Source organism: Saimiri boliviensis, chromosome 16 (genome assembly GCF_048565385.1).
Source record: "Saimiri boliviensis isolate mSaiBol1 chromosome 16, mSaiBol1.pri, whole genome shotgun sequence".
Taxonomy (NCBI): Eukaryota; Metazoa; Chordata; class Mammalia; order Primates; family Cebidae; genus Saimiri; species Saimiri boliviensis.
The window spans coordinates 80,114,232-80,135,085 of NC_133464.1; the positions used below are offsets into that span (position 1 = coordinate 80,114,232).

The window sequence follows — 20,854 nt, forward strand, 5'->3', positions numbered from 1 at the left end:
CATAGAATGCTTCTGTACAAATACAAATTGTGAGTTTCAAATTCATTTCCCTTTAGCGTTCTCAACCAGTTACATGACCATAAACTGATGCCGACATTCCATGCATTGCAGGATCTTTAGCTGTATTCCTGGCTTCTACCCACTAGATGCCAGTAGCAGCCCACTCCCAAAGTTGTGATTCCAAAAATGTCTCTAGACATTGCCAATTTTTTCAAATCAGTAATTAATCTAATCAAAGATGTTCCTAAATAATCAAAATATACTTTTATTTGTAAAAGAGGACCCATTCACTAATGTTCTAAAAATATAAATTTTTATACACCAAGTTCATAAAGAATATTTTATGGCATCTTATAATATACAAATTAAGAACAAGAAAAAATGCGTTTTACTTTTCTTTAACAGTGTTGCCTGGTTAATATATTAATTACATATTAAGTCTATGAAGTAAAAGTTTAACTTACATTTACTGGTTGCTTTTTCACTTAAAGACCAGACCAAAATCAAAACCTTGGAACTTCTACTTTTCAACGTGAAAGAATCAAAGCATAGCTATAATCCTAAGATAGCACTGATAAGGTAAATATTATTCTTATGAGTGTTAATGGACGATACTGATATATCTCATAGTGTACTCAATTTGAAGTGTTGCCGCTGAAATCAATTAAAAATGTTTATTCTGAAAGATGCTACTATAAAGTTTACAGACTCAAATGCTTATAAATGCTTATTCAAAAGTAAGTTCACAGAAAACCTAGAAAACAGGTTGAATTGAAACCTGTAGATCATTTTATAATTTTCATAAGCAACAATTTCTTTTGAAGACATAGAGTATTGTTTTAATACAAATTAACAGCTTTAACATGAGCTCCCTTTAGTGCTTTTAATTGTCACATGGCTGTAAACCAAAGACTCCCAAACTTTTAAATAATCACTGATACTACTTGAGCAGAACTTCGCAGATGTCAGTACTTTTAATGTCATGTACATCAAATTACAATAAAAAGATGACTCTAAACAAGATGCAGCCGTCAGCTTCCATGAACAGCACACTACTACAATAAACCGAGTTTATATTCCACCATCAAGTGTGGCTCTCCCATGACTTCGCTTTGTGATGGATCTGAAAGCAAACAAAATCAAACACTTTAAAGACTCTCAAAAAAGAGATAAATTCAATGACTCCGCCTACATGAAAATCCAGAACAGTTAACACTAACCTAAAGTTACAGAAAACAAACCACTGATTGCCTGGGGCTGGGGCAGGTGACTGACTGCAAAGGGACCAAGGGAACTTTCTGAGGTGACAAAAGCCTTCTACTCCTTTATTTAGGGGACCTGGCTGTATATTTATTAAAACTCATAGAACTGTACACTTATAAATATGTATACTCTATTGTATGTCAATAATATCTCAAAATAGTGGATTTAAAAAGAAAAAATAGATTGAAAAAGTTTTCTTTTTTCAAAGTTCTTAAGTTTTCTAGTGGCTTCCCACATGACTGGAAACAATCTCTTAATTCACAAAAACGTCTTATCTATATCATATTCTGACCTGTTGTATACAAAACACATAAGTCAGAATTCTAAAGAAAGAAACTTTTAAAAATCGTCACTTTTGTGTTTACAGATGAGTCAGATAAAAGCCTTATTTTAACTGTGATTATATACCCAAAAGAACCTTTAAAGTTAATATCAACAGTAAGCTTCCTAAAGGCAGGGCTTTTTTCTTTGTCCTCTATTCATGAACATAGGACGAGAAACAGAGTAAAAACCGAATGAACTAAACTGTAAAATCACTTTGTAGGAATGAATAACCCTGCCCATAATGATGGCTACCAAGAGGAACCGTTCAGTAAAATCAATGTGGATATTTCCCCACTGGACCTCCTAAGAGACTGAAGATTAATACATTGCTATGTATATAAAAGGCATTCAAAACCTAAACTTAAAAAAAAAAGGCAATGCCAAATATTTTTTGACTACATATGTTAGTATTTGTAGAAAGACACGTAGAACAAAGTCTAGAAGGACAGAATAAAACAGCAGGTAACTAGGGAATGAGGAGAAAAATGGGATTGAGGGTCATTACAGAAAATCTTGAGTTTCAATGGTAATATTTCAAATTTTTTCACAAAGAATATATTCATTTATGTCTACGGCCATACCACCCTGAACGCGCCTGATCTCGTCTGATCTCGGAAGCTAAACAGGGTCTGGCCTGGTTAGTACTTGGATGAGAGAAGACACTCATATATGTAACTAAAGTTTAGTTCCACATCCTGCTTTTTAAAGCTTTTTTCTTTTAATAAAATGCATTTATTAAATAAATCACAGCTGGGCATGGTGGCACACGCCTGTAATCCCAGCTACTCAGGAGGCCGAAGGAGAATTGCTTTAACCTGGGAGGCAGAGGTTGCAGTGAGCTGAAATCATGCTACTGCACTCTAGCCTGGGCGATGAGCAAAACTCCATATCCAAAAAATAATAATAAATAAATAAATAAATAAATCACTTGCACCAAAAAACAGCATATCACATAAGCAAGGCACTGGTGGCAGACTGTGGGTCTTGCATCTGTTGTACCACAGGCTCGCCATGAGCCTCTGAGTGAGGACTGAGTCTCTGTAAGCTTCCATTTACTCATCTTCCAGTTAGGGGAGTAGAGTACATGAAAGTCCCCGTCCGGCATTAAGAAAAAGTCTATTTGATTGTACTAATGTCCGTGTACACCTTTCTTAGTCTTGTAAAACGTATAGAATTAACTTGCCTAAGTACTTTGCTGACAAGCAGGCAGGCAAAAATGTCATCTCCAATACTGTCAGTCTTTACACAGTATTTAGACTAACAAGCTACTCTCTCATTATAGACTTAACACTATTTTGCGTCAAAGGTGGTGAGAATGTGGTCAACAAGACCTTTAAACACTATGATCAAGCACCCTGTCAGCTACTGGGAACACAATAGTTAACAAGAAAAAATCTCCAGCTCTCATGACATGTATATTTAAGTTGGACAAATAATAAGAAAAATATCAGATAAGTGTTATGCAAATAATTAATATAAGGTAGGGTGACGGAGTGGGGAATACTTTAGATTAGGTAGTTGATATGGTTTCAATGTTTGTCCCTTCCAAATCTCATGTTGAAATGTGATTCCCAGTGTTGAAGGTGGGTCCTGCGGGGAGGTAACTGGATTATGGGGTTGAATACATCGTGAATGGTTTAGGACCACCCCCCTGGATAAGCGAGTTCTTGCTCTGAGTTCACACAAGTTCTGGTTGGTTAAAACTGTGTGACAACTCCCCCCTCACTCTCTTGCTCCCTCTGACTGGCTCCCCCTTCGTCTTCTGCCAGGATTGTAAGCTTCCTGAGGCTCTCACCAGAAGCAGATACCAGCCCCATGCTTCCTGTACAGTCTGAAGAACCATAAGCCAAAATAAATTTTCTTTATAAATTACCCAGCTTCAGGTGTTTCTTTATAGCAATGCAAGAATAGACTAACAGTAGTCAACAGAAGACTCTCTGAAGTAACATTTAGGTTGGGATCTGAAAAATGAGGGTAAACTATTCAAAGCGGAAAAGAACAGCTAATTCAGGTCCCCAAGGTGAAGCCATAAGTTATCAATATATTATAAAGTCACAGTTCCCACAAGAATAAAACTACCCCAAATGCAGTGGTCTTGTGACAAAAATCATCTACTTGGCCAAGCATGGTGGCTCATGCCTATAATCCCAACACTACGGAAGGCAGAGGCAGGCGGATCACCTGAGATCAGAAGTTTGAGACCGGCCTGGCCAACACAATGAAACCCCGTCTCTACTAAAATACAAACTTAGCTGGACGTGGTGGCGGGCACCCGTAATCCCAGCTACCTGGGAGGCTGAAGCAGGAGAATCGCTTGAATCTGGGAGGCAGAGGTTGCAGTGAGCCAAGATCGTGCCACTGCACTCCAGCCTAGGTGACAGAGCAAGAGTCTGTCTCAAATATATATATATATATATATACACACACACATATACATATATAAACAGGTGATTTTTCCTAATAGCTACCTTAGAGAGACACGAGAAATGAATTTTAAGAGATGCCCACAAGACAGCAAGTGGCTTTTTACTTTTTATTTTTTGAGACACAGTCTCTGTTGCCCAGGCTGGAGTGTACTGGTATAATCACTGTTCACTGCAGCCTCAAATTCCTGGGCTTAAGTGATCCTCCTGCCTCAGCCTCCCAAGTAGCTGGGACTACAGCCACACATCACTATGCCCAATTAATTTTTAAAACAATGTTTACAGAGACAGGGTCTCATCTTGCCCAGGCTGGTCTTAAACTCCTAGGCTAAAGTGATCCTCTCACCTCTGCCTCCCAAAGTGCTGGGAGTATAGATGTGAGCCACCACACCTGGCCAATTAGTGACCTTTTTAAACATGTAATTCCATCACATTATATCTGCCTTCTGTTGCATTTTGAAGAAATTCCAAACTTCTTTTTGTGGTCCATAGGCCCCGGTTCATCTATTCCTTGCTTAGCTTTTTGATCTCAACCTTATTCTACTCTCTACTTTGCTCAAAACACAGCAGCTATATGGGCCTTCTTAAAGTGCTCCTACGTGTATCGGGAGACAGTTCTCTCCATTCTGCAAGCTGGGAGCAGAGACACTAAACTGCCTTTGTTCTAGGCTATCTTTCCAAAGCTGTTTCAGCCTCAGAAGACAAAAAAGCACAAGACAGGCAGGCTTACTGCCAGTTATAAGGCTGAGGTGGCCTGAACTTGGAGTTCCCCTCTTCTAATGAACACTGAATGTACAATGCATCACCTCACCCTCTTCTTAGCTGCCTCACAGGAAGTGGTGCTAACAGAACCAAAAGAAATGCTAATACCCTAGCTATGCTATTGTTATGAGTAAGAAACTGTTCTTTAGGAGTCTCTTGTCTTCTGCCAGCATCCATGAATTCATGGCAGGCTAACAAGTGAGCTTGAAAGCAGAGTAAGATCTCAAACTGCTCAGAGTTCTTCAGCTGTTCTCAGGTTCAGATCCTGAACATACTGATCTCTTCTGTCTGAAATCGTCTTCCCTCCACTTAGAGGTCAATGATTTCATGTTTCTTTCAGGAATCAACGTATGTGTCCTTTTCCCAGAGGTATGTGCCCTCCCAACCCAAAAACATCCTTTTTATTCCTAGAATTACCAAATTGTATATTTGTGTTTATGTGTTTAATGTTTGTCCCCCCTATTTGAAAGCAGAGATATTTGTCTTGTTCATGGCTGTATATTCAGAGCCTGGCCCAGCACCTGACACATAATATGTGACTGACCAGATCAATGTTCCTAAGACCCCTCTCCGCTTCTTCACACAGAATTACAAAAGCAGATTTTTAAACGAATGCCTTTATAACTAAAAGTTAAAAACATAAAGACCTGAACTATCACCTTAGTAGTTTTAAACAAGGTCTAAGTTCAATGTAAAAGCTTAAGAATCCCAGCTTTTCCTGCATCCAAAAAGTTCCCTCAGGGAAGATTCTCAAAGGAGGCTCACTAGACTTCTGTTATGTCCTCCGCATTTCCTTACCGGACATCAGCAGCCAAGCAAAACTAATAAAACTTAATCCTGTTGGGTATTTTTGTTTCTCCTGTAGTGCTGGGGCATAATGAGCAGAGGCAGCATTGGACAGTACTGTATTTGTTTATCTTCCTCAGGACCAGAAAAAATAGAGGATGCTGCATGTATTGTTCTCACTTAAATTCATTTATTTCAAAAATAAATACAATTATTCAGGGAATTTTATTAAAAACAGATTCAGCTGGGCACAGTGGCTCACACCTGTAATCCCGGCACTTCAGGAAGCCGAGGCGGGCAAATCATGAGGTCAGGAGTTGGAGACCAGCCTAGCCAACATGGTGAAACCCCATCTCTTTTAAAAATACAAAAATTAGCTGTGTGTGGTGGTGGGTACCTATAATCCCAGCTACTTGGGAGGCTGAGGCAGGAGAATTGCTTGAACTCGGGAGGCAAAGGTTGCAGTGAGCCTAGATCGCACCACTGCACTCTAGCCTGGGTGACAGAGCAAAATTCTATCTCAAAAAAAAAAAAAGACAGATTCCTCTTTCCTATTTATCACCTGTAGAAGTACAAAAATTACTTTTAGGGGGGCTACTTCTTAAATAAAGATTTATCTTCCAGTTGTTTACAATGCTTGTCATAAAAAAACCAAAATCAAACTAAACAAACAGAAACACCAGTCACATCCCAAAACTGTGAATTCTGAAATAATTACCATTAAGTCACCTAGGAATATTAGACTGACACATTATACTTGAAGCTCAGGACATGAAATGAATAACCACCATTACTAGACTAAAATGACTATATACTTTTAGAATTTCATAATCTTCACTTTTTTTGTTTTTGAGATGGATTTTTGCTCTGTCACCCAGGCTAGAGGGCAGTGACATGATCTCGGCTCACTGCAACCTCCACCGCCCAGGTTCAAGGAATTCTCCTGCCTAAGCCTCCCAAATAGCTGGGATTACAGGTGCCCACCACCACACCCAGCTGATTATTATATTTTTAGTAGAGACGGGGTTTTACCATGTTGGCCAGGCTGGTCTTGAACGCCTGACCTCAGGTGATCTGCCCACCTCGGCCTCCCAAAGTGCTGGGATTACATGTGAGCTACTGCACCCGGCCAATCCTCACTTTTAAAAACAGTTAAAGAACTACCATTAAATTTTATCCACGCCTGTAATCCCAGCACTTTGGGAGGCCGAGGTAGGCAGATCACGAAGTCAAGAGATCAAGACCATCCTGGCCAACATGGTGAAACCCTGTCTTTACTAAAAATACAAAAAAATAGCTGGGCATGGTGGCATGTGCCTGTGGTCCCAGCTACTCGGGAGGCTGAGGCGGAAGAATTGCTTGAACCCAGGAGGCGGAGGTTGCAGTGAGCCAAGATTGCACTGCTGCACTCTAGCCTGGCAAAAGAGCAAGACTCCATCCCAACAAAAAAAAAAAAAAAAAAAAAAAATTTATCTTAATGTAATGAATAAACACAAGTGAATCCAATTGGCTGTAAGTTCCATGAGGACAAGAATTTTGCCTATTCTCTTTGCAGCTGTTTGCCTTTTAAATTACAACGCCTCCATAAAAAAGTGCTGAATGACACTTACCATTGAGAATATCCTCAAATCCAATAGTCTCATCATTACCCCTCAAAATATCCAGTGAAAGATTTGAGCTTGGAAGAAATGGAAGACGCTGAACCTTTGGGGAAAAGTATGAAAGGATGAGATTAGAAAAAACTCAGGGGAAAATGACAGAATATATAATTTCATGTTCTTTATTCTTTGTTTGAAAATTCACAAAACCAAGTAAAAGATCAATTTAACCAGGGGGAAAAAAACACTAGTTCATACTTTAGACACAAACTAAGTTGTAAAGACACTGAAATTACAGTTTTTATTTACACTTAATAATCCCAAGAAGTGTGCATGTATTTTGAGGCTTTGCTTCTGCTCAGGAAAACTACAGCACATACCATGTGATGAAATGCAAAATCCCAGAGCTTCACATCATGCCTCCTTCCTGATAAATATGGGATGATCAAATTCCTGAAGAAAGTCCAACTCAGTAGGTTGCCTAGGCTGGTCTCAAACTCCTGGGCTCTAGCGATCCTCCCACTAAAACTGGGATTACAGGTCCATGTCACCCAGCCCAGTTAATGCAAATAATTTTAGATACTAACAAAATAGGTGGTCTTTGACTAAATGAAAGTAGCATTTTAAAAATAATCACACCTTTGGAATCTAAGGGGGCAGGATTATGCTCAAATCCCACCCCACAAAATGTATCCAGACTAAATATGCTATTTTCGATTACTAATGTCCTATAGAGATATTTAAAATCTTCACAGTGTGGAAAAATTTCTCTAGCTTATCAACCTTAAAAAAAAAAAAAAAAGGAAGTGGGAGGAAAGAGGAGGAAGAGGAAGAAACAAAAATAGGAACCCGCAAATTAAACCAGACAGCAAGGGGTCTGGTAGTTAGATCAGAGGTATGGTCCTAAGAATGCATCAAAAGCAGGGAGGAGCAGGCAGCTGTTATACATCTTGACAAACCAAAACCACAGAAGTATAGAGATAAGAAAAAAAAAAAGAGAGAGAGAATTCTGGGGAAAGATATTTGGATTAAAAAATTAAATTCAAAATTTGAGCACTCTGTAGTTGAAATCTGAGTAAGAGGAAAATAAATAAGGAAGGTAATAATTTTGTGCCAAACATGGGATTCATTTAATCTTCAGAATAACCCTATGCTACTCTTACTGTTCTTCCATTTCACATTAAATAAAACATCTGAAGTTCAGAAAGTTCTCCAACTTAAGTTCTTAAGACTAGTAAATGGATAAGCCAAGATTCAGCCCTAGGTTACTCCGACTTAAAACCATGCTTTTTAAGAGCTTTAACTTTGGGAGGAAAAAAGTAGCTTCCAGAATGATTTAGCCAGATACAACTGATGGCATTAGAATTAATTTTTTAATTTTTTTGGAGACAGTTTCATTCTCGTTGCCCAGGCTGGAGTGCAATGGTGCGATCTTGACTCATGGCAACCTCTGCCTCCCGGGTTCAAGCGATTCTCCTGCCTCTGCCTCCCGAGTAGCTGGGATTACAGGCATGTGACACGACACCCAGCTAATCTGTATTATTAGTAGAGATGGGGTTTCACCATGTTAGCCAAGCTGGTCTCGAACTCCTGATCTCAGATGATCCACCTACCTCAGCCTCCCAAAGTGCTGGGATAAGAGGCATGAGCCACCCCGTCTGGCCCGAATTTATTGAAAAAGACACAATTCAGTTAGGTCAGAGAAAGGAATCTACACCAATAGAAAAAACATGTGCAAATGCCAAACAGTGAAGTAATTTAAGAGGATATGGTCTGGTGGGAAGCAAGGAGCCAATTCACGGACAGAGCCACACTAAGGAGTTGGGTTTTATTTTTATTTTGAGGGTAAAGTAAGGGGAGTGACATAATCAAATCTGTGTTTTACAGAGATTATTCTGACTAGAATGTTAACAAGGATTGGAGGGGCAGCAGGGATCAGTACTGCAGTAATCCAGATGAGGCCTGGCAGGGCAAGACTCAAAGTAGCAGCAATGGTGGGGACATCAAGTAATAAACTGAATGAATGATTTGAGGGAGCAGGAGAAGGGGTTAGGATGGGTGCCAGGTGACATAACCAAGGCTAAGTCTCCAATTTCTGCCTTAGGCAGAAACCTATTTATATGGGATAATGAATATGTGGGGAATAATTATGAGTTATTCTGTACTTGTACATGTAAAACTGGAGGTGCCTGTGGGACTTCCAATTGGAAAAACCTATAGGTTTATAGCCTATGAGAATTGTAACTTGGGAGTCAACATATTTTAATTTTTGAGACGGGGTCTCTGTCACCCAGGCTGGAGTGAAATGGCACGATCTCAGCTCACTGCAACCTCCGACTCCAGGGCTCAAATAATACTCCCACCTCAGCCTCCTGAGTAGTTGGGACTATAGGTGTGTACCACCACTGCTGGCAAATTCTATATTTTTGTAGCGATGTTGCCCAGGCTGGTCTTGAACTCCTCAGTTTGAGCGATCCAACTGCCTTGACCTCCCAAAGTTCTGAGACTACAGGTGTGAGCCACCATGCCCAGTCGGAATCATTAACATACAATTGGTAACTAAAGTCACAAGTAGGAAATAGAGTGAGGAAAGGACTAGAGATGGGGCACTAACAAAACTGGCATTTTAGGAAACAGACAAAACAAATAGAACCTACACAGAGACACCTGAGAATAAGGATTCAGAAAGGAGGACATCAGGAAAGTGCAGTGTTCTAAAAGCAAAGGAGGTGGGAGGACAGCTTGAGGCCCAGAGTTTAAGACCAGCCTAGGCAACATAACAAGAGCCTGTTTCTACAAATAATAATAATGATAATAATTTTTTAAACTAGCCAGGCAAGGTAGCATGTGACTGTAGTCCCTGCTACTCAAGAGGCTGAGGCAAAAGGACTACTTGAGCCCAGGAGTCTGAGGCTGCAGTGAGCTATGATACCACTGCACTCCAACCTAGATGACAGAATGAGACCCTGTCTCAAAAAAATAAATACAAAGTAAATTAAATAAAAGCCAAAGGAAGAAGCCATTAGTGTCAAACACTACAGGGAGACCAACTAAAATGAAGGTTAAAATGTCCACTTTGTTCAGGAGCAGTTTCATTGGTGTCATGGGAGACAGAAATAGCGGGTTAAATAAATAGGAGGGAAAGCAGTATAGTAAGCAAGTGTAGACAACTTTTCAGGAAGCTCCATTCGCAAAAGCACACTCAATGAGAGACAAGTTACTATAAAGGAATTTTAAATTGATACAATCTTTTTGTTTTAAAAGACAACAGAGGTTCAGATATGTGTAAATGCTACTGCTGAGACAGAGCAAGTAGAGAGAGAGGTTGAAATTATCAGCTTTAGAAGGGATCACTGATAAAGGGATTTTCCTGAAACAGTGTAACAGGATAGAATCCGAACCATAGGTAAGAGGGCAGTTCTTACATAATTGGAAGGGCATTTTTAAAGTACTTATTCCTTGGCAACAGGTATATCTGACTATATACAGATTGTATACTTGACACCGCTACTTGGATATTCTTAGAGGGATCTCAAATTCAATGCAATTCATAAAAAACAAAACAAACAAACAAAAAAACCAGAAAAACGTGAAAGCAGATGCAGGTAAGTTTTCAGACACCGAGCCTGTAATTTGAAGTATTCTATTTAATGACTTCTTTTTTCCCTCTATGAAGTAGAAATCAAGGCCATATCCTAAAAAGAGGGAGGGAAGTAGAACAGGTTGTAAGGGAGATAAGGTATAAATAGCTGTTATACAGAAGAGTCCTCACAAATGGTATCAACACATATGTAAGAGACCCATCAACTCACCTGCTGCACTGCCTTGAATTCCATCTGTAATTTTAGTGGAGCAAACAGACCCTGAATGTTTCTCAGAGTGGAAAAATTCATTTTATCTTGGTTGAGCTGGAACTACAAAAGACAATGTAATTTTAAACATTACACTGCACACTCTGCTTTCAAAACAGTTAGCAGTGGCATATATGTTACACAATAGTTAGATGAAGAATTTTAATATCCATACCTGAAATTAAAACCAAGTACTTTTCTAATTTTTTCCGATAAATTTTAGATTACATATGTCTGTATTTTATTTGGCATGCAGGTGCACTTTTACCAGTGTAAAATTACCACCTAAATTCCAAATTAACAAAAGTAATAAATTAAGGAATGTGTCTCCTATTTCAAAAGTAGATTTAAAAGGCATAATTGTATTTTAATGCTTTTGGTTAAAAGTACTGCAAAACTAGCAAAGGATTCAGCAAAAGAAATAATCCGACCACTAAACCACCCTGTTAATTAAACTATAATCTATAAACTCCACTTACTTTTGGTACTTGCCTCAGGGGAAAAACAAGCTCACAAAAGTTTATTCGATTTGTATTAGGTGCTAATCAGCAATTTTTTTCCTGGAATCATACTTTTACTAAGCACCAATATTATATTCAAGGAACTTTGATCATAACTTAATGTATTTTAGGCAAAATGAATCAACTTAACTCATGGATTCTAAAACACTGTTTCCAAAAGTGGCTCCTAAGGACAGTGAATGTGATATGCAAACAGACTGTTACAAAGATTCGTCTGAGCTAAGGTGATTATGATGAGGTAAAGTCATTTCTTGTCATTTTTTATTATACAATACTCTCCTGATAAACTGTCTTCTAACAGCAATACAAAGGGTCATTTTGATCAAAAATCTATTGGTTAGCACCAACTTGGGATATGACTATGAAGTTTTAAAGTAAGATGTCTATCAAAATGGTTTTTAATTACTTTAGCTTGACACAGCAAATTTTGACAGATGGTCCTTAGGGAAAACCTGCAGTATTTTATTAGGGGTATATGATCTGAAGGGAAGGGTGTGCTTTAAATATTGACCTATCCTCATGATAATATAATTTTATTTTAAGAGAAGAGGCTTGCTATGTGGCTGGAGTGCAGTGGCTATTCAAAGGCACAATCATAGAGCACTACAGCTTCAAATTACTGGGCTCAAGTAATCCTCTGCCTCAGCTTCCCATGCAGCTGTGACTACAGGTGCACCCAACACACCGAGAAGTAAATGTAACTTTATGTACATTTTGATGAATACAGCCATCTTGCAATGTGATATTAAAACTATTAATTATTAATCAACATGTATGTTAGCAACCACATGCAAAATTAGGCACTGTGGCAACACACAATACAGAACTTAACAGTCTACCCTGGAGAAGATTATAACCCAGTTTGGAAGACATTACGTATAGATCAGGGTTTCTCAACCCTTGGCACTACTGATTTCTTGGGCCAGAGAATTCTTCACTGTGGTGGGCTGTCCTGTGAACTGTAAGATGTTTAACAGCATCCCTGGCCTCTACCCAATAGATGCCAGTATTATATCTCTCCCACCCTCCACTATACCACTTGTGACAACCTAAAATGTCCTTAGATTCTGCCAACTGTTCCCTCGCAGGGGGCAGGGGGATGATCCTCCCCTAGTTGAGAACCACCGGTACAAATGATGTTGGTCATCTTCCATCACTATCACCACTGAAGCTCCCAATCATGCAGAGCTATTAGAGGTGACACAGCAAATTTTGACAGATGGTCCTCAGGGAAAACCTGCAGTATTTTATTATGGGTATATGATATGAAGGGAAGGGTGTGCTTTAAATATTGCCTATCCTCATGATAATACAATTTTAAGAGAAGGGGCTTGCTATGTGGCTGGAGTGCTACCCAGCTATCTAGTCACATCCTTGCCATGTGCCAAGGATGGGCTATTACTAACTCCAGATGAGAAAACTAAGGCTTAAAGAAAATTAAACAATATGCCCCAAGTTTACTTAGGAATGTGGAGTGCCCACATAGTTCAACTACACAATGCATGCTAAAGGATTTATAGTAGACAATAAATGCCACAGAAAGAGACTGCCATTAGCTGGCTAAGTGATTAAAGAGGACACACAGTAGATTTAAGTCAAGTCTCAAAAGATCTCTGAAGTTTTTAGATTCTTCACAGTTCCAGCCAGTCTCACTGAGATTTGTCAGTTTCTCTTACTATATATTGCTTAGAACTAACGCAGTATTCCAAATCTAATAGCCAGACTAATACATAGGAAATTAAAATAATCTCCCTTGATTTGAGCCCCATCTTACTAACAAAGCTCAAGACTGCATTAACCTTTCTTTTTAGTAACTAACGTAATCTGCTGGCTTACACTGAGCATACAGTGAATTAAAATAGTCACGTTTTACACAGCAAGTCACTTTACCCTGCCCAAAGGTGTAGAATTCATTTTTCAAATCCAAACGCAGAACTTCACACTGACCTCTATAAATGTTTTTCCTAAAGTTTTGATCTATTTTGTCATCATGACAAAGTTCAAGTATTCACCAGAATGACCTATCCTTCTCAATGTTTTTCTTCCAAAAGCCTAATATACATTCTTTCCTTGGTTACACACAAGTCCTTGAAAAACAGCCTTCCTATGTGTCCATCTGACTACCTAAGATGTGGATACAGGCCAAAAGCCCTATCAAAATATTCCCTCCAAATTGACTATTCCTGAATCACTTCTCTAGGTAGTTATCAACCTCATATACTTTACCCACACTACTTTCACTTGGTTCATAATCTACCATATAATCCTCAAATCTCATCCCTGGTCAGATAACTTGATCCCTTGACTGACCCACTTGACAATTTAGTACAAGAGTGAACTAAAGTTAATTTGCTGAGTTCATTCAGATGCTGATGATCATTGCTTACTTTATTAAACACTTATAGCTCACTCAACAGTCCACTCAAGAAATGGTTTCAGGGATCAATGTTACCACAGCAATCTTATTTTTTAGTTAGATTCTTTATACAAAGTGGAATATGTATCCATCTACAAGCAAATTTCATTTCTCCCATTAGTTCTCAACAACGATCAACTATACTTTTATAATCATACTCACATGCTTTTAAGTATACTCTGGGCTGTAAGCTTCTGCACCTAAAACCTCAATTCACTTAAATCGACTAGGAACTTTTTAATTTTTCTCATCTTATTTGAACTTCAATTTCATAATCACATTATCTCTTCTACTCTTTCATTTAGGTGGATTTATCCTCTTATTAGAAAGCCAAAAAAAAAAACCCCACAGATCAGTTTTCTGTTTCCTAGTGACTGCATCATTCATCTTCCTCAAGTAGACAGAAACCTTTTTCTCCTTCCTCTAAATGTCTAGTTAAGAATCCTTTAAGTTGCCTTTTGGATATGCATACATGCTATACTCTCTTTAGGAGTAAACTTTTCCCACCTATTTACTTGGTAAATACCAGTCTAAAACTGTTCAAAGGTCCCTCCTCCTCTATAAAGCCTTTCAAAAAAACCCTAAGCACAGATGACGGTCCTATTCTTGGTCTTCTCTAGCACTTTATGAAGCCTCGTCCTACCCACTACTTGTCTTCCTCATTAAATTTTAAGTTCTTTAAACATGGGGATTATGTCATATTCATCAAAGTATCTACTGTGTCTAGTGGCTAGGTCCTATAGTAACTTGGAGATGCAGGACTTGAGAAGCAGGTTAAAACTAGAGACATGAACTTGGAAGTCAACAGCAAATACGGCAGGAAAACCAAAAAAGCAGCAGCACTATCAGAACATTACATTCTTGTGAGAAGAATGGAGAAGTGGATCACCCTTTGGAGATGTGCATGTAAAAGGCAGGGCAGGATGCACAGAAAGGGAGCTTTGGAGGAGCAGTGTAATTTGTAAGTCTATCCTACAAGGAGATTGAAAATAAGGCCTCATATTCTTCACGGTCAAATCCTCAGTACCAAAATTGTTTTAATAAAATGAAACCACTATCACTAAAATTTATCTACAAGAAGATTTAAAAAAAGGACATAATAGCATACTTACATTTTTTTCTGATAATTCAAGAGGATGACTAGGCAAAAGTTCATTTTTCACACAAGAAAAACTGAAAGGAAATTAAAAAAAAAAATTTAAAGGAGATTAAATATCACTCAATACCCACAGCTCAAATCATATCCATAATGGGCATGAGAGAGTTTTTTGGGGTGACAGTTACTGTACCTTGATTGTGGTGACGGTTATAGGAATTGATATATGTGTTAAAAATTCATGAACCCATACACCAAAAGGAAAAAAAAAAGAGTACTATATGATAATTTAAGAATGTATCTATTACAGATGCTGGTGGGCAAGACTTTAATCACTAGGGAAAACTTGCCAAAATATTTTCTAGAAGAAATTGAATGAATGTATGTTTATTGCTATTACTCTGATGAGGTACCTCTTGCACTATATAAATTATCTAAGCTTATTCCTTTGAGGTCTAACACATTCAATATTTAACATATCTTTAATAAACACACTGAACAATAGGTTTAGCATTTATTGAACACTTACTATGTATAAAGTACGTTAGGTAAGGCACAACTAGAACCAGGCTACTGGTCTTTATCGCTCTAGCTGTATAAAGATGATGATTTTATTATCCAAACTAGGATTTTAAAGCTAAAAAAAACCCCTTAGAACCCTGCAATAATTGTTTATTAAATATTGTCTTTTTACAAAACATTATTCAAGAAGTGGGTTTTGAAAATGGTCCTGCCCCAGTCCAATCAGGAAGAAGGAGGAACATTTCATGTCAGGGGAAAAAAACATCTTTAGACCTTAGTTACTGCCTAGCCAATTAATTTGGTTATACAAATCAAATTATAGCTCCAATTCCACAGGCCAAATGCTGCATTTTTTTAACTACAAAATTGAAAGTCTATAATGAGGGATTATATTTATACTCAGACACTAGCATTAAAATTCCATTCTATTATAATAAGAATAAATACTTTAAAATTAGATGTAAAATTCAAAAATTCAAAACAATAATTTGTTTATAGGGGAAAGGTATTATCTTTATTTTACTAAGCAGAAAAGTAATCTGCAAAGAGAATGGTCTAGGACCAGAAACTGAGACCTAAACATATAGAAACATAAAAGAAATCGTCGACATGGCATAACTGCATGCTAAAGTTAGAACAGAAAGAAAAAAAAAAAAAACTGTAGGCAATACTTATTGAGTGCTTCTAACATCAGGTACTATTTGAAACATTTTTCAGGTATTAACTCATTTATTCCTCAAAGTAAGATATAGACTATTATTGGCCCTATTTTATAGATAGAGACACTGAGACATTAATTACGTGATTTGTCCAAAGGCACACATCCAGTAAATAGCAGAGCCAGGGTCCTAACCCAGGCCGACTGAGTCCAGAGTTTAATCTCTCAACTGCTATGTTCTAGTGCCTCCCAAAGAAAAGCAAATTACTTTAATAGTTAAGACAAGGAGGCAAATGGCTAAGTTATCAGTAGTAAACAAATATATAAGAAGAATCCTATCAAATCATGCTAATGGACACGACTGCCTAGGAGGATACCCTAGGTTGGGAATGCACTACTCCGACAAGACACCTCTTCCACTACAGAAAACATTTAAGCCCCTTCCCCTCTGCACCCCATGCAACATATATTACTTGCCATCTGCCAAACTAAATATACATTTATAGCCTATCAAAATACGTAAAGAATATTGTGAAAAATAATTCACAGAAACATTATAACAAAATCAAAGTCATAATTCCCCCATATACCCCTTCCGAAGAAGATCATGACTTTCAAAAGGTCCACTTGCTGAAAGTTCTGTAACTGGAATACTGTCCTTTAGCTCAGATCCAAGTCCTCTGGCATTCTACAACACAAATAAAAAACATTATTAAATAGAAAAAAATTTAAACACATACGCCAAACAGCTATGTCAAAAATATTGTTTAAGTAGGAGACAGGAAAATAATAGCCCCTCAAAGAGTCCACAGACAAGACAATTACAGCAAGCCTTAAACATTATGATATGATAGAGACATATACGATACAATAAAAGTAACAAATTTGAGAGTGGGATGGATTCTTGAGCTGATATCTGAATGCTGTCAGCTTGAAAGGCATTCCAGGAAAAAAATCACATGAAAAAGGTGTGAAAAGATAAATGAACAAGCTTCAGGTAGTTTGAGATGACTGGCTAAATAGATGTTTTCAGTGAGGCAGAAGTAAAGGCTGGAGAAATACAAAAGTGAAACATCTTACATGCAAAGAAATTTGGGTTTTATTCCAAAACTGACAGCCTCTGAAAGGTTATAGCATGACTGAATTTGTTTTTACTGGAAAAACCTCTCCCTTAGGTTAGAATGTTTAACACAGAATAAAAAAGCTGAGGACAGCATACTCAGGAACACCATTCCTTGAGGACAAGGAAGAACAACAAAGAAATGGGATTAAGAATAGACAGGATGGGTAAATAAAAGTAGTCACAGAAGCTGGGGAAAAAAGGGAATTTCAGAAAGTGTTTGGTTCCTAAATGAAGATGGCACTACCTATAAAAACTATGTGTATTTAATCAGGATAGTATACAACAAAACAAAAAAGACAGCGCCTTTGGTATTGGTGTATTATTACCCTACACATTTACACTGCAAAATGTGCAATCACCAGATATTTATTAGCCATCTATTATGTGTCAGGTACTCTGCTAGATACTGAATATACAGATATACCTCCCAGGGCTTCATCTTATAAAAATATATTAAACAAACAAATAAAACATTGTGTTTCAACAAGTAAAGAACGAGATGCTAACTTTATGTTTTATTTATTTATTTACTTTTTCAGGTAGGGTCTTGCTCTATCATCCCAACTAGAATGAAGTGGAGTGATCACGGCTGTAGTCTAAACCTCCTGGGCTCAGCCTCTCAAGTGGCTGGGACTACAGGCGTGTAACACCACACCTGGCTAATTTTAAAAAATTGTTTGTGGGCCGGGCACGGTGGCTCACGCCTATAATCCCAGCACTTTGGGAGGCCGAGGCGGGTGGATCACGAGGTCAAGAGATCGAGACCATCCTGGTCAACATGGTGAAACCCCGTCTCTACTAAAAATACAAATTAGCTGGGCATGGTGGCGCATGCCTGTAGTCCCAGCTACTAGGGAGGCTGAGGCAGGAGAATTGCTTGAACCCAGGAGGCGGAGGTTGCGGTGAGCCGAGATCGTGCCACTGCACTCCAGCATGGGTAACAAGAGTGAAACTCTGTCTCAAAAAAAAAAAAAAAATTGTTTGTGGAGATAAGGTCTCAACTACACTGGCCAGGCTAGTCTCAAACGCTTGTGCTCAAGTGATCCTCCTGCCTCAGCGCCCCCAAAGTGCTGGAACTATAGTTGTGAGCCACCATGCACGGCCCAAGATGCTAACTTTAAATCACTTGTTGCTCAAGTCCAATACCCCTGTGATTCTGCAGAAAAATGTAAAACAGCTACAGGTAGCTTGCTATCAAATTTTATATTATTGTAGGAGAAAATATTCTGAGAAGTCAGCTTTTTCACTGATTTCTTAATTCGTTTGTATATTTGATTTGGTCAGATATTTGATCCTTTCCAGGGTTTCTTCACTATACCATTCTAGCCCAGCTTCTCAGGCATGGATAACTTCCACAGCATTCTACTGGATCTTGCTGCCTTAGACTCACCCATTTTCCAGTTCTGCATATCAAGGTTTTCCTCAAGCATGAAACTCCACCAACAAAACTGCTATAGAATCTTTGTTGGTTCATCAATGTCTGAAGCATAAAGTTCAGAGTACTTAGCCTGTACCTAAAGAACCTGCATAGCAGGTTCCAACTCCCCTACATACAAGTCATCATGGTGGACGAGGAAAAGAACGTGGACTTTAGTGTGGACTGTCACTAAGCTACTTTGTGACTGTCAGCGAAGCACCAACCTCACTGGCCTTGTTTACTCATCTGCACTAAGGAGCTGAACTCCTACCAGGACTACAAATGCTCCTTCACTTACGATGCAGTTACTTCCCAATAAATCCATCTTTAATTGAAAATGTCAAAAGTCAAAAATACATTTAACACACCTAACCTACTAAACATCAGGTCTTAGTCTAGCCTACCTTAAACGTGCTCAGAACACTTACACTAGACTACAGTTGGGTAAAATCATCTAATACAAAGCCTACTTTATTAAAAACTATTGAATTTATTGAATACCGTACTGAAAGTGAGAAACAGAATGGCTGTGTGGGTACTCAAGTATGGCATCTACTGACTATGTATGGATTTCACACCATCATAAAGTCAGAAAACTGTTGAACCACCATAGGTTGGGGACCTTTGGTAGAGCTGTGTGATTGTTCTTTCCAAATGTATCTTCTATTACTTCCCTGTATCAACATTCTCCTCCTTCTGGACTGTCTTATTATAAAGTGACAGAAGGTTTCAATGCACAAGGAAAAAGTGAATTCTGACTTCTGGATCCTGTTATCGTTATTTTTTCCAATTTCCTTCTGTAAAATATCAGGATTAGAACTTAATGTTTCTAATAAAGGAAGTAGCTGAGAAAGGCAGATCTACAATCTAACTACTAGTTACATTTCAGGGTGTCCATAAAACGTTTTTTTAACAATGATTAGCAGTATTTACCAAAAGAAGCTTTCTAGATTTGCATGGATGGCCTACCAACAGTACCTGTATCAGAGTCTGTGGCAATGGTGACTCAGGATTCTTCTCAAATATCACAACTTTTAAGTTAAAAAGAAAAAGAGAAAGAGAAAGTGGTACAGAGGAGAGGGCGGGAGGAAGAGAGGGAGTGAAGATAGACGGAGGGAAGAGATGTACTAACAATACTGACAAACGGGGAATACCAACGGTCTGACTTTATCCCCCTCTAACACCTAGCACACTACAAGCTCTCAAAAACGTTTGTAGAGCAAAGCTGCGTTACACAAATGCGACCTATAGTTGTGGGTTGGTTACCAGACAGTTACAAGGGCGGGGACTGGGGGAGATGAGGAGTCTGAGCACTCGGGGATCCCAGTGGTTTCCCCTCAAGGAAAAGGTCGGCGGCGTCACCCCACAGAACGCTGCACTTTCGGGGTTGTAGTTTCCACGTCTGCACCAAGTAAGGGAAGGAAGTCTGGGCCTGCTGGGGTATAAAGGGTGGAAGGGAGCAAACCGAGCTAGGAGGAGCAGGATGAAGCCGAACCGCTGCTCGTGGGACCAGCGCCGGAGCCGGGATCCGGCGACAGCCACGACCCACCCAAACCCCGTGACTCGACAGATTATGGCTCCTGAGGCCGGCCTCATCTCCAGGTTGCCGCCGCCGCCGCCGCCACCCGGGAACGGGCTGGGAGGCGATTGCCTGTTTCTGCCGAGCCACGATCCCGAGCCCGCGTGGAACTCTGGGCGCCCGGGTACTCACTCACCATCTTCAGCAGCTCTGCTAAAAGCCTCTGTGCCCCGTTACCGTCAGCCGACCCCGCCGCTCACTTCCGTTTCCAGGGGCTGCCCCCCCACATCCGCCGGAAGTGCGTCCGTCCGGGCGAGGAAGGAAGGAGGGCGCGGGACGCCGGAGGGAGCTACCCGCGGCCGAGGCTCCCACGCTTGCAATCCCGAGGGACCGCGGGCCAAGGGCGCAGTAAGGGTGTGGGCTGCGGGGAGCGCGGGGTCGGGACGAGACGTGCCTGAGGGGAGGGAAGACACGGACTCCGGTTTATTAATAAACATCTACCTTTGTACGGCATTTTAAGATGTGCAACGTGCTTTTGTAGGTGCATCGCCTTACTTGACACAAAACCTCTCTGA

The 20,854-nt window shown here is 39.3% G+C and overlaps 1 protein-coding gene across 1 annotated transcript; it reads right to left on the minus strand.

Annotated features, from left to right (window-relative positions):
* Positions 1-660: 660 nt before the first annotated feature.
* Positions 661-20,556, minus strand: POMP (proteasome maturation protein). The gene is made up of 6 exons (XM_010348374.3): positions 20,476-20,556; positions 16,811-16,908; positions 15,057-15,117; positions 10,969-11,070; positions 7,169-7,262; positions 661-1,123 (listed from the first exon to the last, which is right to left on the minus strand). The coding sequence occupies exons 1-6, from the start codon at positions 20,476-20,478 to the stop codon at positions 1,056-1,058; spliced, it is 426 nt and encodes a 141-aa protein (XP_010346676.2). The 5' UTR covers positions 20,479-20,556; the 3' UTR covers positions 661-1,055.
* Between the last annotated feature and the right edge of the window lie 298 nt (positions 20,557-20,854).